Genomic DNA, 18,045 nt, shown 5'->3' with positions numbered 1-18,045 from the left:
GATGCGGAGAAAAAGGAACCCTCCTTCACTGCTGGTGGGAATGCAACTGGTGCAGTCATTGTGGAAAACAGTATGGCATTTCCTCAAAAATTTAAAAATGGAACTGCCATTTGACCCAGTAATACCACTTCTAGGAATATATCCCAAGAAAACAGAAATACCAATCAGAAAGGATATATGCACCCCTATGTTCAATAGCCAAGATTTGGAAACAGCCTAAATGCCCATCAACAGATGAGTGGTTTAAAAAACTATGGTACATCTACACAATGGAATACTACACTGCTGTAAAAAAGAAGGAATTCTTACCATCTGCAGCAGCATGGATGGAACTGGAGAGCATTATGCTAAGTGAAATAAGCCATGAAGTAAAAGAAAAACACCACATGATCTCACTCATTTATGGATAATAAAGAACATTATAACTGATGAACAAGAAGATAGATACAGAGGCAGAAAAGCATTGAACAGACTGTCAAATTACAGTGGGAAGGCTGGGGAGTGTTGGGATGGTGGGGTAAGAGATCAACCAAAGGACTTGTATGCCTGCATATAAGCACAACCAATGGACACAAGACACTGGGGGGATGGGGTGGGGGCATGTGCCAGGGGGTAGGGGAGGCCGGGGGAAGGGCAATGGGGGGGGGGGGGGGGCGCCACATATGTACTACAATCTGTAATACTTTAAACAATAAAATAAAATTTTAAAAAAAGAACAGCAAATTTTTATGAGTTAATTTTAAGTTTATTAAATGTTCTAAAGAAATATGATATCTTTTTAAATAAAGAAACAGTTTGCTCTGCAAAAAAAAAAACAACACACAAAAAACAAAAAAAAAACACCTTATTTATAGGCCTATAAGAATTCAAGGAATGTACTCAGCCTAGTGTCTGAAACATAATAAGCATTCTGTACGGGTTACCTACATATGACCGGGATCATTATGATCATCTCAGAATAAGCAGTTAAAACTTTTTCCCTTTTTAGTGGTTTTGCTGTGATGTGAAAATGGGAAATTATAAAAATTTGAGAATCTTACAAAGTATTAGTTCTGAGTCCATTCTCCCTTAAGCATTTCTTTCTAAAGGGGAGGGGGGCTCACAAAATACTCCTCTCCTTCTGAGCCTTTCACGGGGCCTGCACTCCATGCAGAACTATCTGTGTCCTCCTTGGGAGATGAACCATTCCTGTTCTAAGAGACTCCAGGCTGGGTGATTTCCATACTCCTCGGACTGTAAGAGTTTACTACACCTACTAGTATTCTTTATTTAATCTTCACAACAGTCCTATGAGTCAACTAATACACTTTTTTTCACATAAAGAAACAGTTGCAGAGAAGTTAAATAACGTCGAGTAAAGTTATTCAACTAGCTAATGACAAAGAGGTCATTCAAACCCAGGTCTCCCTGATGCTAAAGCCCCAGCGTCTCCTATTACAGCATGCAGTCTTTGGCCATCTCATCAGAAAGGGACACTAAATACATATTTCTTTGTTTTAGGGGAAATTCTAAAAACATGGCTGGAATCTTTTGACTAGCATGTATCACTAAATAAAAGTGATGGCAGTTCATATTCACTGATATGTTCTAAACACAACAACCATATGAAGTAGTTACTATCATCCTCCCCATTTTACAGATGAGGAAACTGGGACAGAAAAACAAGTAACCATGACTAAGGTCATATGGCTGGAATGTGAGCCATGGCCCCAGAGTCTGGGGTCTTCACTTCTATACATGCTGCTTGGGTTGGATATTTCCATGTTGTTTCTCCAGATTTGTTTGCTACCCTTCTCCATCAGGCTCTCTGGGAAGCGGACCTTTATGGAATCCCTCAACAGGGCTCCTTGGTCTTTCACCTTCCAGTTGGATTGGGGGAATGGAAGTTACCAGGAAATGAGAAGCGATGAAGACTTAGTCAATAATGGAGCTTTGTGTTACTTTCTTTCCCCAAGAATATAACATCTGTGAGTAACTCTGAGATTCCAAACTTGGACTTTTAATGTCCAAAGGAAGCATTAATTAGATCCACTGACAATCACCCAATTTACAAAGAAATGGAGGAGTATGATTGTTTAGTTCCGTTTTCATCTTCAAAGGTGAACTGTTTAAGTACAACCTTGAGATGAGTCTTAACTTGTGTTTCTAAAATGTAATACTGTACAATGATTTATAGACTACTCACGCTTGGCCAACTAATTTCTTTACTTTGGTTTCCCTTTTATGTTAAATAGAGATGAAAGATACGTAGATCTTCTACTTACTTAATCATTATTTAAAAGAGAAAAAAAACAGACGGGAAAAACTTTAAGTTAGCTCAAGAGAGTCGATAAAAAAAATATACCTCACTAGAGGTTGGGAAATTGATGAACTAGGTTAAGAGGGAAAAACACAATTCTCTCCAGTATTATGAAAAATTGCTCTTGAGTAAAATGAAAGGACTCAGTATGTGTGTGGCTTCCCTTAAGTTCAGTGTCTATTAAATATGCAGATATCTCAATAGCATCTAGTTTCCCTAGAGTTTATAACGTTTATATAATAGGAATATTTGGAACAATGAGAGAAGAAAAATGGCTAAATTATACACTACAAGCTTTGAAAATCCACTTTTAGCACTGTCACTCTGCTTTTCCTTAGCAAAATCTTTCACCATGGTGGCTTTCTGTAGGAACATACTGGTTTATACAGTTCCAGTAACCCCTCTGTAATACCTTTTCCTCACTCACAAGAAAAAAGAAACCATCTCTCCAGCATCTTCCCAGACACTCCCACTCAAATTTATTTCCCAGCACCAGCCAGCCATCTGGTTTCTAACGAACACAGGGGCCCATTTTCCCCCATTTGAAAGCAAAATAACATTAAAACGATTGTAATAATACTAGTTAACATTTATTAGCCACTCACCCCGCACCAGTCCCCGTGTGGAACATTTCACATGCATTATCTTATTTCATCTCAGAACTTTCTAAAATGGATAGTTCTGTTATTCCCATTTTACAAACAAGGAAACTGGGGCTTAGAGAGACCATATCACAAAGAAATATAGAACGTTAGCAGTTAGGATGCATTTATCTTTGGGTTACTGAATGCTCAACTCTAACTGGCTTAAGCACAAAGACCATTTCCTTAATTTTGGAGATAGCAGTAGGACGGGTTCAAATGCTGACTTAATCCAAAGGTTTTGGATGTTCTTCGCTCTCTATTCCCCCTTGTATTTGTCTCATGCCTGACTTGGATGGAGACGCCTGCATCAGATCTGGGATTCATATCCATGTCGGACAATATCTGGAAGACGAGAACTTGTGCAAGACACGCTTAGCTAAATTCCCCTTGAGTCCCAGTGGGCTAAAGTAGATGAGATCATCTCTCCTGAACCAATTGGCAAGGGGGTTGGAATGGCTATGATTGGTAGATAAATTAACAGCCCATCCCCACTGGCATCAAGCTCCACTTTATAAAAATGGGCAATTTTAGCAATGCTTCTCTCTAGTCCTACTCTGCCTAAGCTAAGTTTAAAGATCAGAATGCCAGTTATGGAAGCGGGAGAGAAACTATTAACAAACTAGTGGGTTAAATTTCTCTAATACATCTATATAGTTTTTTTTTTTTTTTTTGCAATATATACCACGTTTTTATAAACTGTTATTCTTGGAAATGGTTAAAAATTATTAGGTCTATAAAAATTGTGCACTGGGCCACTTATTTAATAAATAAGGTATGTCCTCTGTTTAAGGCAACAATAATATTTTCAATTTTGTGCAAGTCAATCTCCCTAGGTACATGGGTATAAGTGTAGTTATATTCACAGAATATACCATGGTATTTTCCAGCTACGGGACCCTAATAAAGTCTATGGTTCTCCCTTAAAGTTACACCCTATTTATACTGGGAATCTCCCAACTGTGCTTGACTGCTCACAGATTCCAATAACTATTCTTCCAAACTCCCTGGCGCTGGCCATGTCTCTTTCCACCACTTCTCTTCCCTAGTATCTCTGCTGGGAACCACCAGGTCCACTGGGCGTGGCATCCTCTGCTGGCACCAACTCCCATGTGTCTGTGCTGAACACCACTGCCACCTGCAACTAAGAGCCTCACAACACCCTAAGTGGGTGTGGTCCGCCATGATGGGAGACAGAATGGCACTCTTCCTCACTGACACCCTACTTTGGGCTCACAATATTGCCTGTACCACAGGGGCTTGCAAAAGCTGAGATGAAAAACAACTGTAACCAGTGTCCTTTCCCTCATTAGGGTCGGTCACACTCTGTGGGATAGGACAGGAAACTCAGTTCCTGAGAGAGTCCTGTGCTCTTCCCCAACTCTTTTCTTCCCAGGCTCCCAAATTCTCATGCAAATGTTTATACAAATCACTGCCAAGGCCTTCCCACAGGAGTTGTCAGACCCTGCCCAGGCATTTCTGATCCCTACAGTGGACACAGTAGGGACTCAAGCCATAACCCTCTCTGAGGCTGTTTCTTTCAAGAAAAAAAAAATTAGACTAACGTAATCTTTGAGGTTTGTATATTATCTGTTGATTAAAAAATATTTTTTTTGCTAGATTTTTTATTCTAGAAATTTGCAATGTCTTATCATGATGTGATAAGAAGTCTTTAGCTATAAGTGAACTACTGAACCATTTCATTAGAGCACAAAGGAGTCTGCCATGAAGTTAATAGAATGAATGTAGATACAGTGACCATATCAATCCATTGTGAGTTATGCCTACATAAAACCTTATCTTTACAGTGCCATGTTCCTAGAAACTTAAGGGGGAGCCAAATACATACTTTTTTTTATCACAGAGAAGCAAAGGAAAAGTGACAAAAAGGGAAAAAATTAGGACAATTAGACATATCTCTAACACTTTAAGAAAATACCAAGATTTTCATCATATGTAAGATACAGATTTTATTACCAAAAATGTTTTTAGAAGATTAAATAGTAGTTACAGTTTTTACTTTTAATCTTAGAGATCAAACTTCTTTAGAATTTTGCTCAATAACCAACTCTTTTCAGTAAACAGGAAAGCCTCATTTTACCAGTTATCCAAAAACCGTGCATCAGAAATATGAATTGACCTTTGGAATCAAAAAGAACTACAAAAATGTTCAAATCCCACTAAGTACATTTTAAATACATTTATGCTTAAATCTAAATAAGTTGACAGTATAGTATAATACAACCTAGAAATTAATACTAGATAAATCTCCGCATTGGTTTAATGCCTTTATTGACCTGTGGCCTAGGAAAATAAAACCTTTTTGTTCAAATTGTTTTTGGAATCAAATTTGTCACAATCAGGTTGGCCTAGCTGATGTTGGTAAAGTACCTTGCAATTAAGTAGACCCACTTTATGACACTCACCTCATTAACCTGCTTTTTGTCCAGGTGGAACACTTGACCAGAACTTGTCGAGGCAATTTCTTCATAGACTTTATATCCAATATGGCTTCGATCATCGCAATCTCCAGTGAGCACAAATACCACCTTTGATTTTTTTTAAAAAGAAGACAATTTAAAGGGTTTTCAGAAATCAATATACATTTATTGAGCACCTCTTATACGTTAACATACTACTAAACAAGTGGAATATATAACACATATATTTATATATTCCTCCCTATATCCATGCACTTGGCAAAGTTCTTCTTACTAAACAGATGAAGCTTATTTTGTCATCCTTGTATCAAAACAGGCATGTGACTTGCTTTGGCCAGTACCATCAGGCAAAAGGGACATTCTATCAGTTTTGAGCATACACTCAAGAAGCCGTAGATATTTCTACTTGATTTCTAGTGTTTCTGTCTTGTCCATGGGAAGAGCATACCTATATCAGCTTGCTTACTGGTCTTAGATAAGAGAATGAGAAGTTGGTGAGGCAGAGTTAAGTTACCCCAGATATAAGCCTATATAAGCCAAACTCAAACTATCCCCAGACATACAAGTGGGCAAGTCTAGCCAAGCTCACCTGAGCTCTGATAACATGTGAGAAATAAATGCTTGTTGTTTTAAGCTACTGCTAGTGAGAAATGCTTGTTACACAGCAGTAGCTAACTGATACAATTAGTAACTCTAACTCTGACAGGATTCCACATAGGAGATGACAATTGAAATAAAGGCCTTTTGTGCTGGTCTATGTTTTTCTCAGTTATAAGGACACAATGGTAACAAGTACCTTAATTAATCCCCAAATCATCTCTTCTCTGTATAAAAACAAGACATTCATATACTTTGTACAAATGTCACATATCCACTTATACACATAAATTAAATGATACATACATATTGGAGTACACAAACATGGATTAACAGTTGTAATTATTGACACTGGCACACACAGTATGGTCAAAGAAGAGAGACGCGCTCTCACATGCTGTATTCCTTACAGCTGTATTCAGATGGAACATCCAGGGGTTGCTTCCCACTCACCTGTGACTGTTTCTGTTGGATAAGCTGCAGAACCTCATGAGTGAGCCGATAATCCTTGGACCGTGCATCAGTGAAAACATAGATGAAAGAACCAGGAAGAGAAATTTCCAAGGCAATTTTTATAGCTCCAATACTCATTTCCGGACAATCACCACCCCCCTGTTGAGAAGCAGAGAGGGAAAAAAAAATGCAATTATTTCAGAAGCAGAAAAGAAAGGGGTGTTTCAGTTATGACAGGTGGCATTAGGAGCTCTAGAACTTTGATTTTCTGTCAGTTTGCTATGGGATTAACCACTTTGTATATGAGAAAATAGAAAAGATATAAAGTGATGTGAACATGAAAAAAAACTGAAACTGCACTTATAAATAAATTCTAAACTCACCCGAAATACACAAAATAATGGAACTATTATATATTTTTATTGAATTTATTGAGGTGACATTGGTTAATAAAATTATATGTTTAAGTGTATAATTCTGTAATATGTCATCTATACATTGCATTGTTTACCACCCGAAGTCAAATCTTCTTCCGTCACATATGTGTATTTGACTCCTTTTACTTCGCAGCCCCCTTCCTTTTGTCTGTGTCTATGAGTTTTCCTTGGTCTTGTTTGTTCCTTTGTTGCTTTCAGCTTTATATCCCACATATTAGTAAAATCATATGGTTCATTACTTTTTCGGTCCGACTTATTTTGCTGAGCACGCCTACAGCCATACCACCCTAAACACACCTGATCTCTTCTGTTACATATTTTTAGCTAAATGTGATGCACTCTCCCATTCTCTTTCATGACTATTTAACATATCACCTCTTTTCTTATATCTCCTCACTCTTATTTCATGACCTTGCTTCTATTTTCCTGAGGAAATGGAAGCAATCAGAAGAGAACTTCCATAAACTCCTGCTGCGATTCCTATGAACCTACTTGCATAGCAGCCGCATGCCCTGCCTTCACCTGAAGGAATCATACGTGCTCCCAGGTAAGGCTGACTACTCACCTGTGTCTAATCAAGGACATGGCCCCTGTGGCTGTCTGCTCTCTTTACTCCAGCACCAAACCATTCATCTTTACTGCATCCTTCCTACCAGCAAACAAACATACTGGCATATCTCCCATCCCCCAAGTTTTTGCTCAAATGTTACCTATCACAGAAGCCTCCCATGACCACCTTATCTAAAATACATCCTCTGTGTCACTGTTTTCACTCTGCTTCATTTTTCCTACTAACACATGATCTCTGAGTTTTATTTACTTTTCCTTTTTTTTAAAATATTTTTATTGGTTTCAGAGAGGAAGGGAGAGGGAGAAAGAGATAGAAACATCAATGATAAGAAAGAATCATTGATCAGCTACCTCCTGCACACCCCACTGGAGATGGAGCCCGAAACCCGGGGATGTGCCCTGACAGGGAATCGAACTGCGACCTCCTAGTTCATGGGTCGGTGCTCAACCACTGAGCCACACCAGCCGGGCTGCTTTAAGTATTGAAACCAACCTTATTCTCCTGAACAGAAAGCACCTCTTTGAAACCCTGAACCTCATAAACATGATTATTTAATATTGGTTACCACCCGAAGGAAAGAGTGTGGTGAGCAGACACAGCTGTAACTCCACGGAGAATTTCACAAATATAATTACAAACGAAAGGCATTCCTTATATTCCTGGAACTTTTTTATATCTTATTCTAAAAAAATAACTCTTTGACTTTTATGGAAGAACTACCATAAAGCCTCAAAGCAGCCAGAATATGGGGGAATGTCAACTCACAAGGAAACATTTTGACCCACACATGTCAGAAACCCACCCTGGCTGTGCTTACACCTCCCTTAGGAGTGGTTTGTGTCGCTTATTCATTTTTCCCAGCTGTGGAAATGAGTATACTCTTTACAATAAAAATGAGTATTCTGCCCTGAATTTCACATTTGCAGTCACAGATTATATTATAATCTTGTGGATTATAAATTATTCTCGGAACTAAAACTCTTCTCTTCCCAAAGTATCTTTAAATAATTACCTTTCTGCTTATAGTAGTTAGTTGTTATCTAAGAATTAAAACTAAATGATAACTAGTAATTGATATCTTAGTGAGACTATTGTCTAACTCACTGTTGATATGGATTTCTGGGGGGCAAAAAAGAGTGGGTGTTTTTTTTCAAAAGAAGTTAACATATAACATTACATTCTTATAAAAGCTCCCTATGTGATACTTGAGTTTAATTTTGTAATCATTTAAAATCATAAAGAACCTGTGCTGTCTAACACAGTAGCCACTATCTAGCCCAGGGGTGGGCAAACTTTTTGACTCGAGGGCCACAATGGGTTCTTAAACTGGACCGGAGGGCCGGAACAAAAGCATGGATGGAGTGTTTGTGTGAAATAATATAAATTCAAAGTAAACATCATTACATAAAAGGGTACGGTCTTTTTTTTTTTTAGTTTTATTCATTTCAAATGGGCCGGATCCCGCGGGCCGTAGTTTGCCCACGGCTGATCTAGCCTCATGTGGCTACTGAGCATTGAAACTGAGGAACTAAATATTTTTTTTTAATTAATGAAAATTTAAAAACATAAAAAGTACTGATTTTTTATATTAATGATGTTGAAATTATGTTTTAGATATAATGGGTTCAATGGAGCATTAAAGTTAATTTCAACTGCTTTTTTAAATTGCATATGCGGCTCACATTGTCTTTTTTGTTGGCCAGCACTGCTTTCGGATGATCCATTTGGTTTAGTGAAGTCGACTCCCTTCTAGACTGTTATTTGTCAAGTTGTTGCTTTGATCTGAAAGTCTTCCATGAACTTTGTTTCCTGGCAAAAGTTATTAGAAACCAAGTTCATGTTGCTTCCATTTACTAAGGTCAGGAATCAAGCTGCAAACAACTCCAAAAATCTATAAATTATTCACTTTTGTTTAAATATATATACACAGAGTGTATCCAAAAGTTCGGACTCGTTTATAAATTATAAATGTAGCTTGTCAGAGGCTGCAAAAGCAGAGGGAGAACAACGCTCCTTCCTCTGGATGCCCACAGAATATCGGTCGTTCTTCCACTGTAGCACTTGCCGAGTTGTATTATAATTTATCTGTTTCCTCCCCCCAGATCTTGGGTTCCCCAAGGAAATCCAGTAAGTGTTCCATTAGCTGTTTGATGAATGAACGGACAAATGAATGAACAGTGAGTAAATGAGTGAATGGGATCGTACAAAACAAACTAGGCTCATCTGCTGTATTCAGGCTGAGTGTAACTCAATCTTAGCCCATCTCCTTTCAAGTTATATAATTCCAGGTATAAGTACAAGTCCCAAAGGTGCATAGTACTGCCACATCTCCCATTTATCTTTAATTTATTCCCCTTCTCTCTTTTCCCTCCCGTAGCCTCTCCCCCCTTCCTCCCTTCCTCCCTCCCTCCTTCCCTCCGTCCTTCCCCCTCTTTCCCTTCCCTTCCCTTCCTCTCTCTCTCTCTCTCTCTCTCTCTCTCTCTCTTTCTCTTTCTCTTTCTCTCTCTCTCTCTCTCTCTCTCTCTCTCTCTCTCTCTCTCTCTCTCTCCTTTATGTAAATGTATTCCCTCAAAGGCCCATAAGCCTGCACACCTACATGAAGAAGGAAGATGAGGCAGATGAAGTTTATAATGCACTGAAATGCATAATTTCCTAAATGAATATAAGGGCCTGACTTAGTTAACTTTGTGTTTTTATTTGAACTCTGAAATAAAACTAATTTGTATCAGTAGGCACATTCTTGCTCAGTGTTTTGATATTCATTTTACCTTTACAATTCTACTGATGGCTATAATTTACTAAGTTGCCAAAGACACTTTAGATAGAAAAAACAGAAGCACGTGACCTTTCACAGTGAATGTTGTGCCTGGAATTAAAGAGAAAGGGAAAAAAATGCTGTAACCTCAGAGTCACAGTAATAATTATCTTTAAAAAAAAAAATCCTGGAAAGCAAGATTAAATAAGAATGAAAAGAAATCCTATCAATCTAGGTAGTAATAAAACACAGATTAGTATGCTGTCTTTTCTAAATACAAAACAGTGTAGAAGCAGCAAAGGAATAAACAGAACCTTTAAACCAGGAGAGGGGTTGGAGAAAAATGAGGTCCCTGTCCAACCTAATGGGAAAATGCTCATCAAACTAAGTATCAGAGGACCAGGAAGGCTACTCTGTGAGCAGGCTCTTGCCTTATGCCTTAGTATTTCTCTCCTTGTTAACCCATTTCAATTCTTCTGTCCTCATCATCCATTTTCACTGAACTAGTGTGTATACCAGTTGTTTTCCAGGTGGGCCTATCTCTAATCAATAAAAAACTGAACCTCTTTTGGTAGGCTCATGCCTCAGTCCAAAGGGATTCTTATTGCCATTACAACACTTACCCTTATTCTAACACGAGTACAACCCACTGATTTCAGCCTCGTTTCAAAGTCAGACGGTATTCCTTTCACATGGAACACCCATTGCTTGCGCTGTCTTATTTGCACCGCTTGCCCTTCACCTATAAAATTTAGGAATGACACGCAGTGGCAAGCAACAAAAGTTTACAACCCTCAGTCCTTGTTCTTGAAACACAGCTGTGCGAGTCTATGACCAAGAATACATGTGGAAACCATTAAATCACATCGAATCTAATTTAAAGTTGGGTCCAAGCAAGTATATAATAAATCAGAACAACTGCAGAATTCTACAGTCAGTGACATGCGCTGGGCTTCATCACTTGCAGAAAATATGGCAGGGATGCAGTGAGAGCCGATCAGAGCCTGAACTTCGAATCTCCGTAATCAAAGGGGAAGAAGACCTTGCATCCCAGGCCGTCCACCATGCTGGCCTTCACTCATCTGAAGGAGGTGGAGTCCCAGTCAAAGAGCTGCTGAGCTCGATTCCGACATATCAAAGGTCAACCATCACAACACAGCCAGGCTCTCAGGTTACCGCCTGTCCGTGGTCAGGGTCGGGCTCTTCAACAATTGATCTTTCCATCTGTTGGAACATTTTTTTTCATGTGTGGTCTTAAGAAGAAATTCAGCTCACTTCAATTCAAATAATCACCAAGATATTATGTTCTTGGCCCTCAGTTTCTTGATAAATAAATCAGCAAGTGATGTCCTTGCATAATATAAAAACATTTCAAAAGCTTCCTGATTCACATGAATTACAATGGGCCATGGTCCTTTGAAGAGGCAAATGGCATGGAGGCAGCCAAGTATAACAGAAACACGCATCCAGTGTCTAGAAGACAGGTGTAAGTACGGGGTTAACTGGAGGCAAAAATGACATCTTGGTGTTCTCAGCCTCCCCTTTCAGTAATTCTCCCCTTCTCTATTTCTTAGAGAATTTTGTCCTTTCTCCTTCAAGGATTCTGTACCTTTATACCATGACTTTCTTTTTGCCCATCAAATGAAGACATGGCCCTGGTCCCTAGTTGGGACGGATTCCTGGTCTCCCCTAAAGACGGCTCCCATGCCCTGGCTGGCAGCGGCTCAGTGGTGTTAGAGCATCGGCCTGCGCACCAGAGGGGCTCGGGGTCCATTCCCGATCAATGGCATATAAGGTTCCCCACCAGCACCATCCCTCCTTCAGGGCGTGTGCAGGAGGCCACCAATGGATGTGTCTCTCTCACATTCCTGTTTCTCTTGCTCTCCTCTCCGCCCCCCCCCCTCCTTCCCTTCCATTCTCTCTAAACAAAGATCAATGGAAAAAATATCTTCACTCCTTGGGTGAGGATTAAATTTAATTTTTAAAAAAGATGGCTCCCGTGTTTATTCAGGGAGAATGAGCCAGGAGAGGAGAGGGGCAGGGTCTAAGGAGGCCCTTGTAGCCACTCACCATTTGCCTACTCAAGAACTAGGCGTTCTTCCTGCTTGTTCTGTCTCTGGACCCGTTTCCTTTCTCCTCATCTTCCCGCTTCTATGACCTTTGTGTTTACTCCGTGCTACTTACCCTGCCACTAAAATCTCTCTCCTCCTTTCCGCTCCAACACTCACACAGGGATTTTACAGGCTTTGAGGCATATTTGTTATTGGGTAGTTGAAGGAGATTGTAGTGTTGTGATTCTTTTTATTCAATAAAATATATTTATACTGCTTATTTTATTTTAGGTCTTGACAAAAAAAAATTATCAATAAAATGCATTTTTACCAATAAAATCATTATAATTTATGAATGTTGTTATAAGGAAGTTTCAGATTGACCAATTTTATTGGGTTTCTTTAACTTTTAGTAATCACAAAACAAAGTTGAACTAAGATCTAGATCAGCCGTGGGCAAACTATGGCCCGTGGGCCGGATCTAGCCCGTTTGAAATGAATAAAACTAAAAAAAAAAAGACCGTACCCTTTTATGTAATGATGTTTACTTTGAATTTATATGAGTTCACACAAACACTCCATCCATGCTTTTGTTCCAGCCCTCCGGTCCAGTTTAAGAACCCATTGTGGCCCTCGAGTCAAAAAGTTTGCCCACCCCTGATCTAGATCATCTCAAAAGGGAGACTATACTTACTATACTATACTATACTATACTACACTACACTATACTATACTATACTATACAATACTATACTATACATGAGAGAGAAGATAAATGACGACTTTTAAAAGTCAACATGAGCCCTAACTGGTTTGGCTCAGTGGATAAAACATCAGCCTGCGGACTGAAGGGTCCCAGGTTCAATTCCAGTCAAGGGCATGTACCTTGGTTGAGGGCACATCCCCAGTAGGGGGTGTGCAGGAGGCAGCTGATCGATGTTTCTCTCTCATCGATGTTTCTAACTCTCTATCCCTCTCCCTTCCTCTCTATAAAAAATCAATAAAAATATATTTAAAAAAAATAAAAAGTCAACATGAATATAGAAGGATGGAGACCTGGTTTAAAGTTTACCTGAGGAAACCCGAGGGAGTTAGCTGGTTACTGCACCAGTATTCAACAATGCCACCTGCCTCCAAAGAAAGTCCACCTCAGCTCTGAACATGCAAATATTACTCCAGGAGGCCTCCAGGTATCATCTGACGAAGGCCAGTGCTATGCAATCTCTAACTGGTGTCAATGCCTGGGGTATCAATAGGTTTCTGGAAGGAATTTGTACATCTGAATGGGTAACTGGACAAATAATACTCAAAGTTAACACCAATACCAAGTCTCCACAATTCTTCTTTGAGAGCTTTTCAAAGCCTAAGAAATGGCTTCTTGAGAACCACTTCTGAGCAATTTGGACTGAGAAGAAACTTTTTTTTCCTCTACATCCACTTGGTTGAAATGAGCTTTATAATTTTCTCTACGGGGTCCTGGCTTTAGGTTTAGAAACACTCTCCCAAGGAAAATATTTCTATCAACATCCTTCCCATCATCTAAAAACTGACAAAATTAGATGCAGTACTTATTGCTGGGACCAAAGCAATCCCTCAGTTGGTTAAGTAGTAAGTATGGAGTACATGCAGCATCACAGGTCAGTGGATTCCTCTTCTTCAATGTTATTTTGTCACATATAACTGCAATATTTACTCTGCAATGACTCACGGATTTACCCTTAAGAACACTCCCACACATGCACACTTTGAAAAGAAAATCAAGTAACTTCCCATCAGAATCCACACCCACCCCATTCCGTCTGTATATTCTGCTTTGAAAAGCAATCCTGCAGCCGTAATACCCTTCTATACTTTGTCCTTTGAAGTACACACAAAAGATCATTAAGAAATCAACTAGGTATTTGCTTCTGGACAGGACACCAGGATGGATGGCCAGAAAAGAGCCAAGAATTCCCTCTCTGAGCCCTCCATTCCCTTATCTCAGTCCCCATCCTTCACTCCCTGAAGATATAGGATTCTTTGGCCCCCCAGATAATTCATCACTCTGAAGAAAACTCCAGCGGCAAACTAAAGTTTTAATTCTGACAATAAAAATCACCAAAACACCACCCATATATACAACTGTAGTATAAACACTACCTTTCAGTCTCATAAAATGTACCTTGTTCTTATCTCTCCAAGGAGTTGTAAAGTCACACTCAAAGTGTGAGGTCACACTTTGTCCTCCTCTTAGCTAAGTAGCAAGAACATGTGCTTGAGCAAAGGGAGCAATTTTTTGTTTAAAATTAACTTTGTCCTTTGCTGCTCATTAATTTTAGGTGAGCCATTACTCAAAGTGATGGAGGTAAAAGTGCAAGTCAAAATCTTTAAGGAACAACTTTATCTCATTGAGGTGGAGACCAGCCATTGACCTACATCTGTCTTTAGTTCTCTACTTTCATACTTTAAAGCAAAATACAAAGAGAGATTATCTAAATCAATTTTAATTGGAGAAGATTAATAAAGCTATTTAAATCAATATTTAGAGGAAAAGTAGCACCGTGATTAAGGGACAGTGGCATTAAGTACCTTCAGTTTATTTGTGTGTGTGTGTCTTTGTCAATCCTCACCTGAGGATGTGGGATCAAGCCTGCAACCCTTGACCAGAATTGAACCCGGACCCTTCGGTGCAAGGGTCAATGCTCTATCCACTGAGCCAAACTTTAGTTTTGAAACCAGCCTTGCTACTTGCCATTTCGGTGACCTGAGTTAGCTTGAGAATCCACAGTTGTAATAACCAATTTTACTATGTGTGGGTTCAAATTAAGAGAACAACTTATACTTGCAAAATCTTTCACAAGCACATGTTCCATAACTGGTGCTCATTTATGGTATAATTATCTGGTGATTATTTCCCTTAAAGGGACTCTGGAGTACTAGAGGTAATAGTAGAAATCTATATATATAAAAGCCTAAGCCACTGTTACAATCCAACGACCGATCAACCAGTCGCTATGACATGCACTGACCACCGGGGGGCAGGCCCTCAACACAGGAGCTGCCCCCTGGTGGTCAGTGCACTCCCACAGCGGGAGCACCACTTGCAGCTGTGGTGGCGGGTGAGGATTTAAATAAATAAATAAAATAAAAAGTAATGATTAGGTTTTTAAAGGGTGTCTTTTATACTATCAAGTAATGCCACCTTCATATGGCATTCATTTATTCAACAGCCATTTAAATCCACTCTGCTGCAGACACTAATTCATCCCATGGGTGGATCAGATGCTCAATAAGAGCTACATGGTTAGTGCTTCAAGAGATCATGGAAGAAAAGCAGACCATAAAAAGTGCACAAGAGTCCCTAACCCGTTTGGCTCAGTGGAGAGAGCGTCGGCCTGCGGACTGAAAGGTCCCAGGTTCGATTCCAGTCAAGGGCATGTACCTTGGTTGCGGGCACATCCCCAGTGGGAGGTGTGCAGGAGGCAGCTGATCAATGTTTCTCTCCCATCGATGTTTCTAACTCTCTATCCCTCCCCCTTCCTCTCTGTAAAAAATCAATAAAATATATTTTTTTTAAAAGTGCACAAGAGCAATATAATTTCTTTCTTTAAAATATGTTTTTATTGATGTTTTTTTAGAAAGAGAGAAAAGGAGGGAGGGAATGAAGGAGGGAGGGGGAGGAGGGAGGGAGGAAGAGAAAGAGGGAGGGAGAAAGAAATATTGATGTGAGAGAGGAACATCGACTGGTTACCTCTGGCACACACCCAACTGGGGACTGAACCCAAAACCTGGGCATGTGTCCTGACCAGGATTTGAACTGGCAACCTTTTGGTGCACTGACAACACTCAATCAACTAAACCACACAGGCTAGGGCACAATACAATTTCTTGTTCCCACAATTGAAATTTTTATGTAAAGATTTTTTTTTTCAGAGAATCTGGACATCCAAAGTGGCAGAGAACGTGTTATGTTGAGGGACATAAAAGTAAATTGTAATTAAATATCAAGATAATGACTGGAAAAGAATGCCATGGTATAAGAGGGGGGAAAATGAAGTATAGTAGTGAAGATAATTATCAGAATAAATTTAGTAAAAGAGAAAAATAGTCAAGGAATGACTATATAAAATCTATTTAGATACTTATTAAATATAATTCAATTTAGTAATAATTTTAAACTAGGGATATGCACAATATAAGAATGATGACTGAACCTTATCTGGAGTACAAAACTTTGGGTTTTTCAATATATGCCCCAATTATGCTCATACCATATACAGTTCTTAAGTCATTCACCCAACAGTGAGACTAAATCATGAAACTTCAAAGTCTAATTTGGACTCTGTTAACAAGAAGCAACCAATGAACACATAAATAAGTGGAACAACAAATTGATGTTTCTTTGTCTCTTTCTCTCTCAAATCCATAACATAAGAAAAAGGTGATTCCTAATGATTCTCAGAGAAGGGACTCAGCAAGGGCAGGGGTCAGTAAACTTCTGCACAGGGTCACATGATACATATCTTAGGCTGCGTGGGCCACACATCCTGTCACAACTACTCAATTCAGCCGCTGCTGCATGAAAGCAGCCACTGGCAATGCATGAATGAACGGTGATACTTTGAACCCAATCTGTCCCACTCCCCGGCCCACTGTTCAATTCATTCAGGACTCAAGTGAGAAAAAGAGGTCGTACTGGAATAGAAACATCCATAATAACTTCTTTCGGGTATAAAGATACGGAAAATCAGCTAAAAGTATATGATTTTTCCTTTCCCTAAAAAATGCCATAAAGTTGAAAGCAAGCACTCACCTGAACATATAGTTCCCTCAGTTCATACTGAAATTTCTTGGGATCTGTGGTAACTGTCACTGGGCCAATTTCTGCGAAGATAAAAATTACATAGGTAAATAAATCGCAATTAACAGCATAAAAGACTTTAATGCATTGTGTTTGCAAATGTCTTTTCACTGTGCAGTACATTATTTATTACTACAAAATAATGTGCAAAATTACACCTACTTCTTAATTTATAGCTACCAATGAATAGCTTATAGTTTGCATTAAATTATGCATACCTAAAAGAGGGGGTTTTTAGCCTTGCAAAAGGCAAATGAGCAGTTAAAAACGTCTCAAGCCGAAACCGGTTTGGCTCAGTGGATAGAGCGTCGGCCTGCGGACTGAGAGGTCCCAGGTTCGATTCCGGTCAAGGGCATGTACCTGGGTTGCGGGCACATCCCCAGTGGGAGATGTGCAGGAGGCAGCTGGTCGATGTTTCTCTCTCATCGATGTTTCTAACTCTCTATCTCTCTCCCTTCCTCTCTGTAAAAAATCAATAAAATATATTTTAAAAAAAAAAACAAAAAAAAAAAACGTCTCAAGACAAAGAGTCAGGAGACCTCAGTTCCAGTCCCTTTTTGCTCTCACAGGTCAGTAAATATTTACTGAACACCTATGTTTGTTGTTGGATTTTAAGTGAATCACTATTTATCCTATGATTCTGTTTCCTTAACTATATATTGTAAATGTGTCTGCAGCTTTTCTGGAAGTCCAAACTCATTTCAAATAAAAAGTGAAACACTAAACAACAACAACAAAATAAGAACAAATAACCTTTAATATCTATTCCACAGGGTTTTTAAGAACTTGCAGAAGCAAAGATATGAGGACATTAAAAGTTCAGGAAATTGTCCCTATCACTGTCTTCCTCATGGCTGGGGTTCATGTCCGTCATTTCCACCATTCTCCTGAGCTGGCTGTGACCACCATGACTTCCCCTGGGGTTGCTGCCACTCTCCTAACTGCCCCAATGTATTGCAA

General features: G+C 39.3%; 1 protein-coding gene across 1 annotated transcript in view; it reads right to left on the bottom strand.

The window, feature by feature from the left end:
• The window catches only part of LOC138996158 (hemicentin-1-like), a 163,194-nt gene that overhangs the window by 54,169 nt on the left and 90,980 nt on the right, over window positions 1-18,045 (bottom strand). Inside the window, exons 2-4 of the mRNA XM_070397112.1 lie at window positions 17,038-17,108; window positions 6,432-6,590; window positions 5,367-5,489 (exon numbers count right to left, since the gene is read on the bottom strand). Of these exons, the coding sequence (XP_070253213.1) occupies window positions 5,367-5,489; window positions 6,432-6,590; window positions 17,038-17,108 (353 nt within the window). The remainder of the gene's footprint in view (window positions 1-5,366; window positions 5,490-6,431; window positions 6,591-17,037; window positions 17,109-18,045) is intronic.

Source organism: Myotis yumanensis, unplaced genomic scaffold (genome assembly GCF_028538775.1).
Source record: "Myotis yumanensis isolate MYYU_CA2020_CCGP unplaced genomic scaffold, mMyoYum1.0.hap1 SCAF_17, whole genome shotgun sequence".
Lineage (NCBI taxonomy): Eukaryota > Metazoa > Chordata > Mammalia > Chiroptera > Vespertilionidae > Myotis > Myotis yumanensis.
This window is presented reverse-complemented; position numbering and strand designations above follow the sequence as displayed.